This window comes from Rutidosis leptorrhynchoides, chromosome 3 (assembly GCF_046630445.1).
Source record: "Rutidosis leptorrhynchoides isolate AG116_Rl617_1_P2 chromosome 3, CSIRO_AGI_Rlap_v1, whole genome shotgun sequence".
NCBI lineage: Eukaryota > Viridiplantae > Streptophyta > Magnoliopsida > Asterales > Asteraceae > Rutidosis > Rutidosis leptorrhynchoides.
Window position 1 is genome coordinate 569,276,589 of NC_092335.1, and position 13,204 is coordinate 569,289,792.

Sequence of the window (13,204 nt, forward strand, 5' to 3'; positions counted from 1 at the left end):
ATAGCATGGTCAAAGACAGGACCTTGTGCCAGACCGACAAATTAAAAGGGTGAGCTTTACTATTGCTCCTACAAAGGATAGTAATTGCGTCCGACATGTTATAGACCATAATTAAAAGTATGTCAGGGGACATTGCCTTAACAGTTGCTTGTTCAACGCTTTCCTTTACAACCGGACGGTAGTTTACCGAAAGGTAATATACGGAGCAAGTATACTGGACGTGTTGCTTTCCTAATACAAGGTTAGCAAGTGGGTGACACAAAACCGCAAGTTTTGAACTAAAATTTTCAAATCTGAAACCCACCAAACCCACAAAAATAATTTGCAAACACCGGTGAAGGGTTATTCCGGAAAACTTATCTAGGGTAAAAACTAGATTTAATTTTCAAAAGATTAAATGTTTTCATAAAGATCCAATTTCCTTAATGGATCTAAATTTTTATAGTCATGTGGGACTGTAAACCATATCGTTACTACCATTGTTTATACCGCCGTATAGAAATCACTGATGTACAAAGTGTGAAGAATAAATAAGTGATTCTAGTATTTCAAGACGATATTGCTTGAGGACAAGCAACGCTCAAGTGTGGGAATATTTGATAATGCTAAAAACGAACATATATTTCATAGCATTATTCCTCAAGAAAGACAAGCTTTTAGTTGCAATTGTTCTATTTAAAAGTGATATTCGTTTAAATAATAAAAGGTGAAGACAAAAGACAGATTCGACGAATTAAAGACGCAAACGACCAAAAAGCTCAAAAGTACAAAATACAATCAAAGAGGTTCCAATTATTGATAAGAAACGTCTCGAAATTACAAGAGTACAAGATTCAAAACGCAAAGTACAAGATATTAAATTGTACGCAAGGACGTTCGAAAATCCGGAACCGGGACCAGAGTCAACTCTCAACGCTCGACGCAACGGACTAAAAATTACAAGTTAACTATGTATATAAATATAATATAATATATAATTAATTATATTAATTATATATATATTATATTTATAAAATAAACCGTCGGTAAACAAAGAGCCAAAATGGAGTGAGCTGTAATTACAAACTCCGCGAGTCGCGGAGTTTGAAGGCAAAAATTACCGCAAGTCGCGGAGCCCCAAAAACTGAAACTCCCTATAAAAGCAAACGAATTCTGATCGCAAAAAACACATAATATATATCCATCCATCTATCTATACGTAAATATATTTATATTTATATTTTAATTTTAATTTTAATTATAATTCTAATAATAAGGGTATGTTAGCGAATGTTGTAAGGGTGTAAGTCGAAATTCCGTGTAACGCTACGCTATTTTTAATCATTGTAAGTTATGTTCAACCTTTTTACATTAATGTCTCGTAGCTAAGTTATTATTATGCTTATTTAATCCGAAGTAATCATGATGTTGGGCTAATTACTAAAATTGGGTAATTGGGCTTTGTACCATAATTGGGGTTTGGACAAAAGAACGACACTTGTGGAAATTAGACTATGGGCTATTAATGGGCTTTATATTTGTTTAACTAAATGATAGTTTGTTAATGTTAATATAAAGATTTACAATTGGGTGTCCCTATAAATTACCATATACACTCGATCGGACACGATGGGCGGGGTATTTATATGTACAAATAATCGTTCATTTAACCGGACACGGGAATGGATTAATAGCCACTAGAATTATTAAAACAGGGGTGAAATTATGTACAAGGACACTTGGCATAATTGATAAAAAAGTATTAAAACCTTGAATTACACTCAGTCGACATTCTGGTGTAATTATTAAACAAAGTAATAAAACCTTGTTACAGTTTAAGTTCCCAATTAGTTGGAATATTTAACTTCGGGTATAAGGATAATTTGACGAGGACACTCGCACTTTATATTTATGACTGATGGACTGTTATGGACAAAAACCAGACGGACATATTAAATAATCCAGGACAAAGGACAATTAACCCATGGGCATAAAACTAAAATCAACACGTCAAACATCATGGTTACGGAAGTTTAAATAAGCATAATTCTTTTATTTCATATTTAATTTCCTTTATTTTATATTTAATTGTACTTCTAATTATCGCATTTTTATTGTTATTGTATTTAATTGCACTTTTAATTATCGTACTTTTTAATTATCGCAAGTTTATTTTATCGCACTTTTATTATTCGCAATTTCATTATCGTTATTTACTTTACGCTTTAAATTAAGTCTTGTATTTATTTATTATTTTACATTTGATTTTAACTGTGACTAAAGTTTTAAAATCGACAAACCGGTCATTAAACGGTAAAAACCCCCCTTTATAATAATAATATTACTTATTACTTATATATATATTTGTATTTTTATAAAAGTAAACTAATATAGCGTTAAGCTTTGTTTAAAGATTTTCCCTGTGGAACGAACCGGACTTACTAAAAACTACACTACTCTACGATTAGGTACACTACCTATAAGTGTTGTAGCAAGGTTTAAGTATATCCATTCTCTAAATAAATAAATATCTTGTGTAAAATTGTATCGTATTTAATAGTATTTCCTGCTAAAATATAAAGCTATTTTATATACACCTCGCATAACATCACCTACCAAATACACTATATTGACACTACATCAGTCATTAAAGAGAAACATACATATTAGGAGTAGCAAAACAAGTTACCAAATACATAACATTATCATTCGATTACTACTTAAACAACATACCAAATACAGACCAAAATACACATAGTACCAAAAGACTAACATGATCCATAACAAGTTTAACCAAAATACATTGTTCATACAAACTAACACATACATTTAAGTCTTATTCTTCCCATTACCATCACTCCTTTTCTTCTTCTTGTCAGCATCAGATGCCTTTTTCTTCTTACTTCCACCACCCCACTTTTAGATACCCCATTAGTACCCTCATTAGCACCATCAATTGCCTTTTTCTTCTTACTTCCACCACCACCACTTGTAGATGCACCATTAGTACCCCCATTAGTACACCTTCTTTTACTATGACCATAAGTTCCACATGCACCACATCTCTTTAACTTACCTATTTTATAGAATTAACAAAATCAATCAGTAAAAGTAGTGAATAAGAAAGTTAACGTAAAAGAATTGTACTCATACCTTGTAATGACAGTTTACCATCTACACCAACCACATCCTTCTCATTGGCAGACATTCTTTTCTTTTTCTTTGGACGACCAGGGGTGGATATCTTCTTTGGTGCAACAAGAGTGTACAAATCTTCAGCTTTTCCCCACAAAGTTTTTCAATTCAATGGTTCAACTGTAAACTGGTATGCGTTAATCCAAGTAGATAACAAATAAACTGGATGAACCCATGTTTCTAGTTCACCAACTTCAAGACCATTGTCTACCATGTTATTGATAACTGCAACAACATGCTTGCAAGGTATTCCAGTTAGTTCCCACTTCCTACAAGCACATGATTTTGCCTCAATATCAACTACAAATTGCTCATTCCATTGTCCACTAACTTGATATCTTTGTGTGACGACCCGAAAATTTCTGACCAAATTTAAACTTAATCTTTATATAATTCCGACTTGATAAGCAATGAATTTTAATAAATCTTGAACCTCCGAAAAGAGTTTTACACAAGTTTTTGGTCACCCTTTTATTCCGACGATTCACGAACGTCATAACTTGATTTAATTGTTTAATTGTTTAATTATTGTGTATATATATGGATTTATATATATTTAACTTAAAAATATGATAATTAAATATCTCATTAAGTATATTAACAAAGTATTATATATATATTTTCATACTACTAATTTAAAGAGTTTTCAAATAATATATATATTACTATTTAAACGACGTAATTAACTTATGTTAAAATGTATTTACATATAACGTATTACGAGTGTAAATACATCCTTACAAGTATTTAATACACTTTATAATATACCAATACATATAAAGGATAGCTATACTCGTATTTCCGTTCAATTTTCTCAAAGAATTCTACTCGCATTCATACAGTATTTTTACCCGTATTATACACAGCTTCTAGAAGTATTTACTATTGGTATATACCAATAGAAATCTGCAATTATTTGTGTAATATGTCATCCATGACCTAATCAATTTAATATGTCATGCATGACTTAATACAATTTAACTTATCTTATATATTTTCACTAAAAGCCAAAATTATAAGCTTATAAATAAGGACCATTTTAACTCATTTTTACTCCACATTTTTTTAAACTAAAAACACACACTTGAATACTCTCATATCATACTTTAATCTCAGTAACTTTACTCTTCATAATCAAGGTAAAATACTTCTCAAAATCCTTGTTCAATTCCTTTTATAGTTGCTATCTTATTATACTTATAAAACTTGTAAAAACTGGAACTTGTTTTGGTGAACACCAAGCTTGTTTGAAAAACTAATCTAATCTTTATAACTTAACTCTAATAACATTTATTTATATGTATTATGATGTTATATTAAGTTAATATAAGAACTTATAACTTGTACATATGAAGAACACCTTGAAACTTAACATATATCCTTTAATCTCCATTTGATAAAAAAGCGGGCTGTTTTGGGTTGGGAATTAAAAACCTATCTTAGACTTTGAGTTCGAGGCTAAGACTTTGGAAATATGTTAATATATGTAAATAAGACTTCCAGTATTTTTTTCATGATTTTATACAAAGTGGAAGTATTTTTATCAAAAATCATATATTGGGTGGATGCCGGGATTTTTCCAAATCCGTCCACCGACACAAAAAGAGGGTAAAGCTCTACAAATTACTACTTGGGATGAACTTTTCGGATTGGTTTTGTAAAATTTACTTCTTAATGAATCCATAGAAATTTGATTCACTTTAAACGGAGTTGTAATGAATATTTGGCGAGCAAAACAAAATCTGCTAAAATTAACGTTGTATGGACAAAATTTATATTATAAAAACTATATTAACCATATCCTTGTTAATTTTTCCTATATCCTATATATATTTGGACATTTTATCAATAGTATAACAACATATTATAATCTTGGTTAATTCTGTGATTGTATATATGTATAATAATATTCTTGGTACGTCCTAACACAATAAGTATACAATACGTTTTGATAAATCCTAAGACAATACGTACACAATACGTCTTAGTTAATTCTAAGACAATATGTATACAATATGTCTCTAGGTTGATGCAAAGACAATACGTATACAATACGTCGTGGGGGTAATTTTAAGATTATATATATACCGATTATTGGACTGTTGGACATTTCGGACTATTTTGGACTACTAACAAAGGACTACTAACATAAAAATGTTAAAAATTAATATATAAGTATTCTATGAACTTGTTTTATTTTATTCACATGTATTATTATCTAAATCGTTATTATTGTTATAGGTTCGTGAATCCAAGGACGTCGGCTATATTTTAATAAGTTGAAAACTTGTTGAAACTATACTTTTATGACAGTGAGTATATAGTCCCATTTTTAAACCCTAAAAATATTTTGGGATGAGAATACATGCATTTTATGTTTTACGCTATGGACACAAGTACTTAAAATATATTCTACGTTGAGTTGTACCACCTTGCATATCTTCCCTAATAGCTTGGTAACTAATATTTACATGTTGTAAGAACATGTAAGCGCGAATCCTATTGATAGATCTATCGGGTTTGACAACCCCAACCAGGCTAGTCGCTCTAGTACCGTAAACGGTTGCATAGTACTTCGGTTTTACTACACTTGGTACAGTGTAGGGAGATTTCATAATAAAGGGGATATGCCACATTAATGGTTAAGTATGGTTACCGAAGCGCTCAACAACTTATAGAATACTTTTATACACTTGAGAGTGTACATATATTTATAACTATGAAATCTTATGGTCTATATTTATATCGATGATAAACCTATATATCTCACCAACCTTTGTGTTGACTGCTTACGCATGTTTATTCTCAGGTCCTTAAGAAAGTCTTCCGCTTTTGCATTATCTGAGCAAGCTGTGCATGGAGTCTCATACTTTTATTTAAATAAAGTGTTACATTCAATAAAACCTTTGTCATGTATTATATTCGACTGTTACGTCACGTGTGTAGTATTTGGAAACCGATGTATTATTTCTTAAATAATCGCCCACTTGTTTAAAACATGCATTATGTATAATAATGATGTGCTTTTTATGAAACGAATGCAATATTTTCTAAAACGTATCATATAGAGGTCAAATACCTCGCTATGGGACCAATGAGAACGTACTGCATTTATAGTAATATGGACGGGTCGTTTCACTTTGATTTCCTCCCCATAAAACATCACGTTTGTTAGCATCAGACTTGATCTTCTCAAACACTTTACTTGCCCCAGGAGTTAAAATTCCATTAGTTTTTAAAATCTTCTTTTTCACATTCCCAATTCTTTTCATACAATACTCTCTATTGTATTCTAAAGCTGTTACTATTGGTTTGTCCCTTGCATCAACTAACCATCTATTAAAAACTTCACACATGTTACTAAGCAATACATCAGATATAGCCCTCCCAGTAAAGTGACTTATGGCCCACTCTTGAAGAGGAATCTTAGCTAACCAAACATATGCTTCATTATCAAAATCTTTCAATTGTAGCATGGAATGTTCAAACTCAGGCACTGTTGTCACAGTTGCACACCTCCACTAATGGTTCTTATATGCTAAACCTCTAAAGCTACCTTTCATATTGCCATGAATGTGTCTTAGGCAATGTCTATGTTCAGCACTTGGATACAAGTTGCTTACAGCGTGTATCAAACCCTACCATAATAAATATTAAGTAAAGTAAATTAAATATTATTAAAACTCAAATAAATATTAATGAAACTAAATTAATATAGTCAAAGTGAATACCTTTTGTCTGTCTGATATGAATGTAAAGTTAGAATTGATAGACAAGTCAAGATCATCGCCCAAATTTTGTAAGAACCAAGTCCATGATGCACCACATCCTTGTTCAACTATGGCATATGCAACTGGATATATGTCATTATTGGAATCAACACCTACAACACTCAAGATGCAACCGGTGGCTGGTTCTTTCATAAAAGCACCATCCAAGCCCAACAGATCTCTACCAATTGCTTTAAACCCCTTCTGAAGTGGACCCAAACATATATAAATTCTTTTGAATACCCTTGTAGTTTGCTTAAGGGTTCCAGGCTCGACATCAATTTTAACAGTGGAATCAGGATTAGCCCTCTTCAACTCACAAATATAATCTCTAATCTCACTATATTGAGAATAATAATCACTTTGTATCATCTTTGTTACCCTTCTCAAAGCTCTGTATGTTTTATATTCTGAGATCACCAATTCCAGATCTGTTTCCAAATTAGATCTAGCAGCTTTAATTGAAATCTTAGGGCTGTTAACAAGTTGAGGCAATAACTTATTTGACAAGAATTGATAAGTGCATTATGGTATTTTTCTTGATTGGCCACATTGATGGTGGGGTTTATATGTTATCACTTCCCATTTGTGACTGCCGTTGGGTTTAGAAACCAACACCACCCATTCACAGACTATATTTAAATTCCTTTTAATCCATTTTTCATTTTTGGGACCACCACAAGATTCTTTCTTATCAACTTTTTTCCTTTTTGCCTTAAATCTGGCTTTACTCTTGCTAACTACACCACAATTTGTCTTTATGTTACTGGGACCCGCCTCATAATGTTGACTACCTTTGACCCCAACATTTGGCTTAGTAACCACCCCTTCACATCTTACACGGATCCCCTTCACATCTTACACGGATCCTTGTTTTATCATTCTTAACAAATACTAGTTTTCTTCTAGTTTCAATAGCATGACTGATAATGCTAAAAACGAACATATATTTCATAGCATTATCCTTCAAGAAAGACAAGCTTTTAGTTGCAATTGTTCTAATTTCAAGTAATTATCGTTTAAATATTAAAAGGTGAAGACAAAAGACAGATTCGACGATTTGAAGACGCAAATGACCAAAAAGCTAAAAAGTACAAAGTACAATTCAAGTGGTTCAATTTATTGATGAGAAACGTCTCAAAATTACAAAAGTACAAGCCACAAAACGTAAAGTACAAGATATTAAATTATACGAAAAGGCGTTCGAAAATCCGGAACCGATACATGAACCAACTTTCAACGCTCGACGCAACGGAGCTGAAAGTATAAGTCAACTATGCACAAGAATATAATATAATATTTAAATAATTCATAATAAGAATAATAATAAATAATAAAAGGTTGTTAATTGAGCATAGTTAAAGGGTCATAAGTGAAAATTTCAAATCAATAATTCGCAACGAGATATTATTGATTCAACTTTGAATGGTAGCCAGCTAACATTCCACCTACAACAGTATCAATCATTTGCCTATAAAAGCAAGGCACGGAGTAATGAAGAAACTACACCTTTTTCTTTTCCTTTCTCATATCATATACGATATATATATATATATATATATATATATATATATATATATATATATATATATATATATATATATATATATATATATATTTATATATATATATATTTATATTTTATAATTATAATTTTAATTTAAGTTTAATAATAATTGGGTTATTGTAAGAATGTTTTACGGGTTTTAAATCGAAACTTTGTCCGTGTAACGCTACGCTATAAATAATCATTGTAAGTTATGTTCTTCCTTTTTAAATTAATGTCTCGTAACTAAGTTATTATTATGCTTATTTAAGTCGAAGTAATCGTGATGTTTGACTAAATATTAAGACGGGGTTATTGAACTTTGGACCATAATTAAGGTTTGGGCAAAAGACCGACACTTGTGGAAATTGGACTATTGACTATTAATAGATGGGGGGTATTGTCTAATTGAGTGACAACTCATTGGAGTCTATCGAACCTATCTTCAAATTAATTAACCTAATAATTAATAATGATTATGGTTGTCCTATTTAGTGACGTTCATATGGAATCTATTATAATCATTTAATTAATTATTCGGGTTGGGTAATTGATTATTCAAACTGATCAAGTGGGTAAATTAATATCCATATCTAATCAAAACAGGGGTGGATTACATACAGTGATAACTGGTGTAATTGTTGACAGAAGTGATAACTGCGTCACAGTTTAAATCCTTAATTAGTGGGAATATTTGACTTCGGGTATAAGGGTAATTTGACGAGGACACTCGCACTTTATATTTATGACCGATGGACTATTATAGACAAAAACCAGATAGGTATCAAATAAACCAGGACAAAGGACAATTAATCCGGGTAACAATTAATTAAAATCAAACGTCAAACATCATGATTACGCAAGTTTAAATAAGCATAATCCTTTTATTTCATATTCTATCGCAATTTTATTTATTGTTATTTTATTTATCGTCATTTATTTATTTTACGCACTTTAATTATTGTCATTTATCTTTACGCTTAAAAATATAAAATCGACAAACCGGTCATTAAACGGTAAATCCCCCCAAAGTTACCTATAATTACTATATATTACTAAATCTAGTTTAACTTCTTAATTAACTAATTTGACCTAGTAAGACACCCAATAATAGTGTCCATGGATCGACCTCCCGAACTTTACCTTAGCTATATTATTACACGATAGGTATACTTGTCTTTTGTGTTTTAGTTTAATTTAGGTGATTTCCTGTAGTAAATATGTAACAACCCAACCAGTTATCCATCCAAAACGTGTTAATTTTTTTTTTCTGGGACAGTTCATCTGGACGGCGTCCAGCTCTGAAGGACTGGACGGCGTCCAAATACACTAAAAAGTTCTGATCAGATTAACAATTACACACGGGCGAAAAACCCGCTTCCTGACACTTTTAAACCAAAACACTTTCACAATGTGTTATAATAATTAAAACTAAGAGTTTTCCATAATAAAACCGAGTTTTACAACACCGGCCCACATCGACCCAAATTACCACAAGGTGACCATTTCGATCGAATTTAGTTTATACAAACATAGACCTAGCATGGGATTGGGGATACGCTACCCAATCCTAATCGAACCAAAAGCAAGTCTTCTAAAGCAAACTATGCAAGCTCACTAGTCCCCACGCTTACCCGAACCACCTCATCCATGCAATCTATAAAAATGTAAACAACGAGAGGGTAAGCTAACGCTTAGTGAATGAAAATATACTACATACATATATATATATGCATAAAATGGACACGCCACACAAATAATCAAATACCGCATACCGGAGCATCCAAGCATAAAGGCAAGCTAGTCTAAGCATACCGTACAATCACTAAGTAACGCTAAAGATACATCAACAAAATATAAGTTTACCAACGACGAGGTGAACAACGCCAATAAGCTACACCCGGAGGGTTAGCTACATCACAACAATGCATCAATATATATATATATATATATATATATATATATATATATATATATATATATATATAACAATATATATAAACGAATAAGGTTAACCCCTTAACCCATTACTGAATACCAAACACCACAATGAAGATTGGCCGAACTACACGAGCCTTAGTAATCCGAAACCACACGAGATTACTATCTTCAACAAGACAACATCGAGGTTGGCCGAACTACACGAGCCTTAGTAATCCGAACTACACGAGATCACTACCTCAATAAGATGACCGAACTACACGCGTCATCGTGAATCCGAACTACACGAGACTCACTTCCGATAAGATGACCGAACAACACGCGTCATCGTGAATCTGAACTATACGAGATCCACTTTCACAATTCAAAACCCACGGTCACGGGATTATAAAATCCACCACATCAGGGTTATCCACATCACAACAATATCAACCCTTCGCCATTGGGGTTATATACTCCACATCACAAACACGTGTGATAACGTACACACAAAACGTGTACCTCGCCAAAGGTGGTCAACCAAAATGCACAACTGTGCCAATTGGACCTAAACGCAAATCCATCAAATCCACCTATATGTGAAGTGAGCTCTATAACCGAGAACCACTTCACCCGACTCGCACCCATCCTACACATACGCATGTACATAGGATATTAACACTCACCTTATCGCCTTGATGAATGCCACCGAAATAATCCGCAACCCGTCAATGGAAAGTACCTATTCCATTATCACAAAACACACAACACAATTAGGGTTGACTTACAAACCAACCCATTTGACACTTAGTGCAAATTCGACCCAAATGCACTTTCAAGCACAAAATGTGCCCAAACTAACCAATAATCACTAACAATAGTGACAATGGTCCTAATACGCCAAATACACCCAAACACAAGTGTTAAACACTCGTCTTGCCCATTTTGACACCAAAACCCTAATTCGACCCATTTCAAAATTAGGTAACCAAACACACCCAAAAGTGTTCCAACACTTCCATAATCACTAACCCTAGTGATTAAACTCATTTTCAAAGCCTAATCAAGGCCAAATCGTCAACCAACCCAAAACCCGCCAAGTGACAAGACTAACTAGTCACCATGAACCCACTTCATCATCTAAAAAGGTTTTACAACAAACTAGCTCAAAACCCTAACTCGAATATTAAATCTAACAAATGAAATTAAGAGTTTGAGCTTACCAATACCACCACAACGTAGCTAGGAGCGAGATGAATAGCTTTAAAACCCGAGCTTTGGTGAGAACCCGACTCCTTCTTCTCCAAATCCACCTCTCTCTCTAAAACTCTCCTCTCTCTCTAGATGTGGATGAGAATGTTTGTGAGGATGAAATGTGATCCACAATGACCAAATGGATCAGCTTTGAGAGCTCCAAACCGACACCCAAGTGAATTTACCAAAATACCCCTTTTTAAAACCAATTAAAACAGCTGGCCCGTCAGGCATTTTGGACGGCGTCCCAAAATCTGGACGGCGTCCCACTCTTTAATACTGGACGGCGTCCCACTTCTTGGACGGCGTCCCACTTAGCTGAAACAGAAATCAGGGTGTTACAACTCTCCCCCACTTGAACTCGATCACGTCCTCGTGATCTTCGTCACTTAACCAAACGGACCACACTCCACGGTCCTCAAACATAAGTCCCAAACCGACTTTTCAAGGCAACTCTTTCCAATGAATCACCTTTAACAACTAAAATCGTCACACATTTATAAAAAAAAAAATCACCTTCAACAATGAATCACCTTTCCCAATTAAATAGTTTTTGCTTTTCTACTTTTTTTTAAGTTAAAAAAAATTAAAAAAATTAAATAAAATCAAAAAATCAAAAAAAAATTTTAAAAAATAATTAAAAAATCTCATTTTTTTAAAAAATAAAAATAAAATAAAAAAAAATTTAAAAAATAAAATATTTAAAAAATATTAAAAAAAATTAAAACGTAAAAAAAAAAATAATTTTAAAAAAATAAAAAAAATTATTCATTTCGTAAAAAAAAATTAAAATCGTTAAAAAAACATTTAAAAATATAAAAATAAAATTTTTATTAAAAAAATTAATTAAAAAAATATATATATTTTTAAGATTTTGTCTATAAATTTTTTTTTTTTTTTTAAGTTTTATTAACTTTAGATTTTTAGACTCTAGTCACAACTTTTAGTATTAAGTTTAGTTTTACCATAGTTATTTTTTACTTTTAGATTTTTAGGTTTTGCCGTAAAATCCCTTAGGTGCTTTTTCTTTAGCCTAAGATTTAGGTGCTTTAAAATTTTGCAGCGCCGTGTTAAAATTTTAGTATCCTTTTAAGTAATTCCCGTTTTTCGTTTAGAATCCCTTTTTAATTTTCGACGCGCTACAATTTTCTTATTTTTCGACCTTTTATTTTTCGACATTTTTCGACGCGCTCTTTTTCTTTCTTATTTCTCGACGCTCTAGTTTTTAGGACATAGATTTTTATTTCAAAATTTCGATGAAAAATTGTTTTAAGTGGTTAAATTGATAGACGTCCAAAATTTTCTGGTTCGTAGTAATAGTTGGATTTGTTAGTGGCGAGTTGTGGACTTCCGATTTAAAGGGTCCTGGCTACCTGCTGCATCTATTGGCTATTCGAAACGTGGGCAAAATCAGAAAAGTCTATTAATTTGATAACTTATATAATTTTTTTTATTTTTATAACTAATAGGATATTCAGTGAATGCACCGAGCAAAACGTTCACCACCTTTCATACGTTCACCACCACTAATAATTCCTCC

At 32.2% G+C, this 13,204-nt stretch overlaps 1 protein-coding gene across 1 annotated transcript; it reads right to left on the bottom strand.

The window, feature by feature from the left end:
• Nucleotides 1-2,795: 2,795 nt before the first annotated feature.
• LOC139902096 (uncharacterized) lies at nt 2,796-7,316 on the bottom strand. The gene is made up of 6 exons (XM_071884751.1): nt 6,906-7,316; nt 6,731-6,812; nt 6,314-6,670; nt 3,364-3,474; nt 3,133-3,258; nt 2,796-3,055 (listed from the first exon to the last, which is right to left on the bottom strand). The coding sequence occupies exons 1-6, from the start codon at nt 7,314-7,316 to the stop codon at nt 2,796-2,798; spliced, it is 1,347 nt and encodes a 448-aa protein (XP_071740852.1).
• Between the last annotated feature and the right edge of the window lie 5,888 nt (nt 7,317-13,204).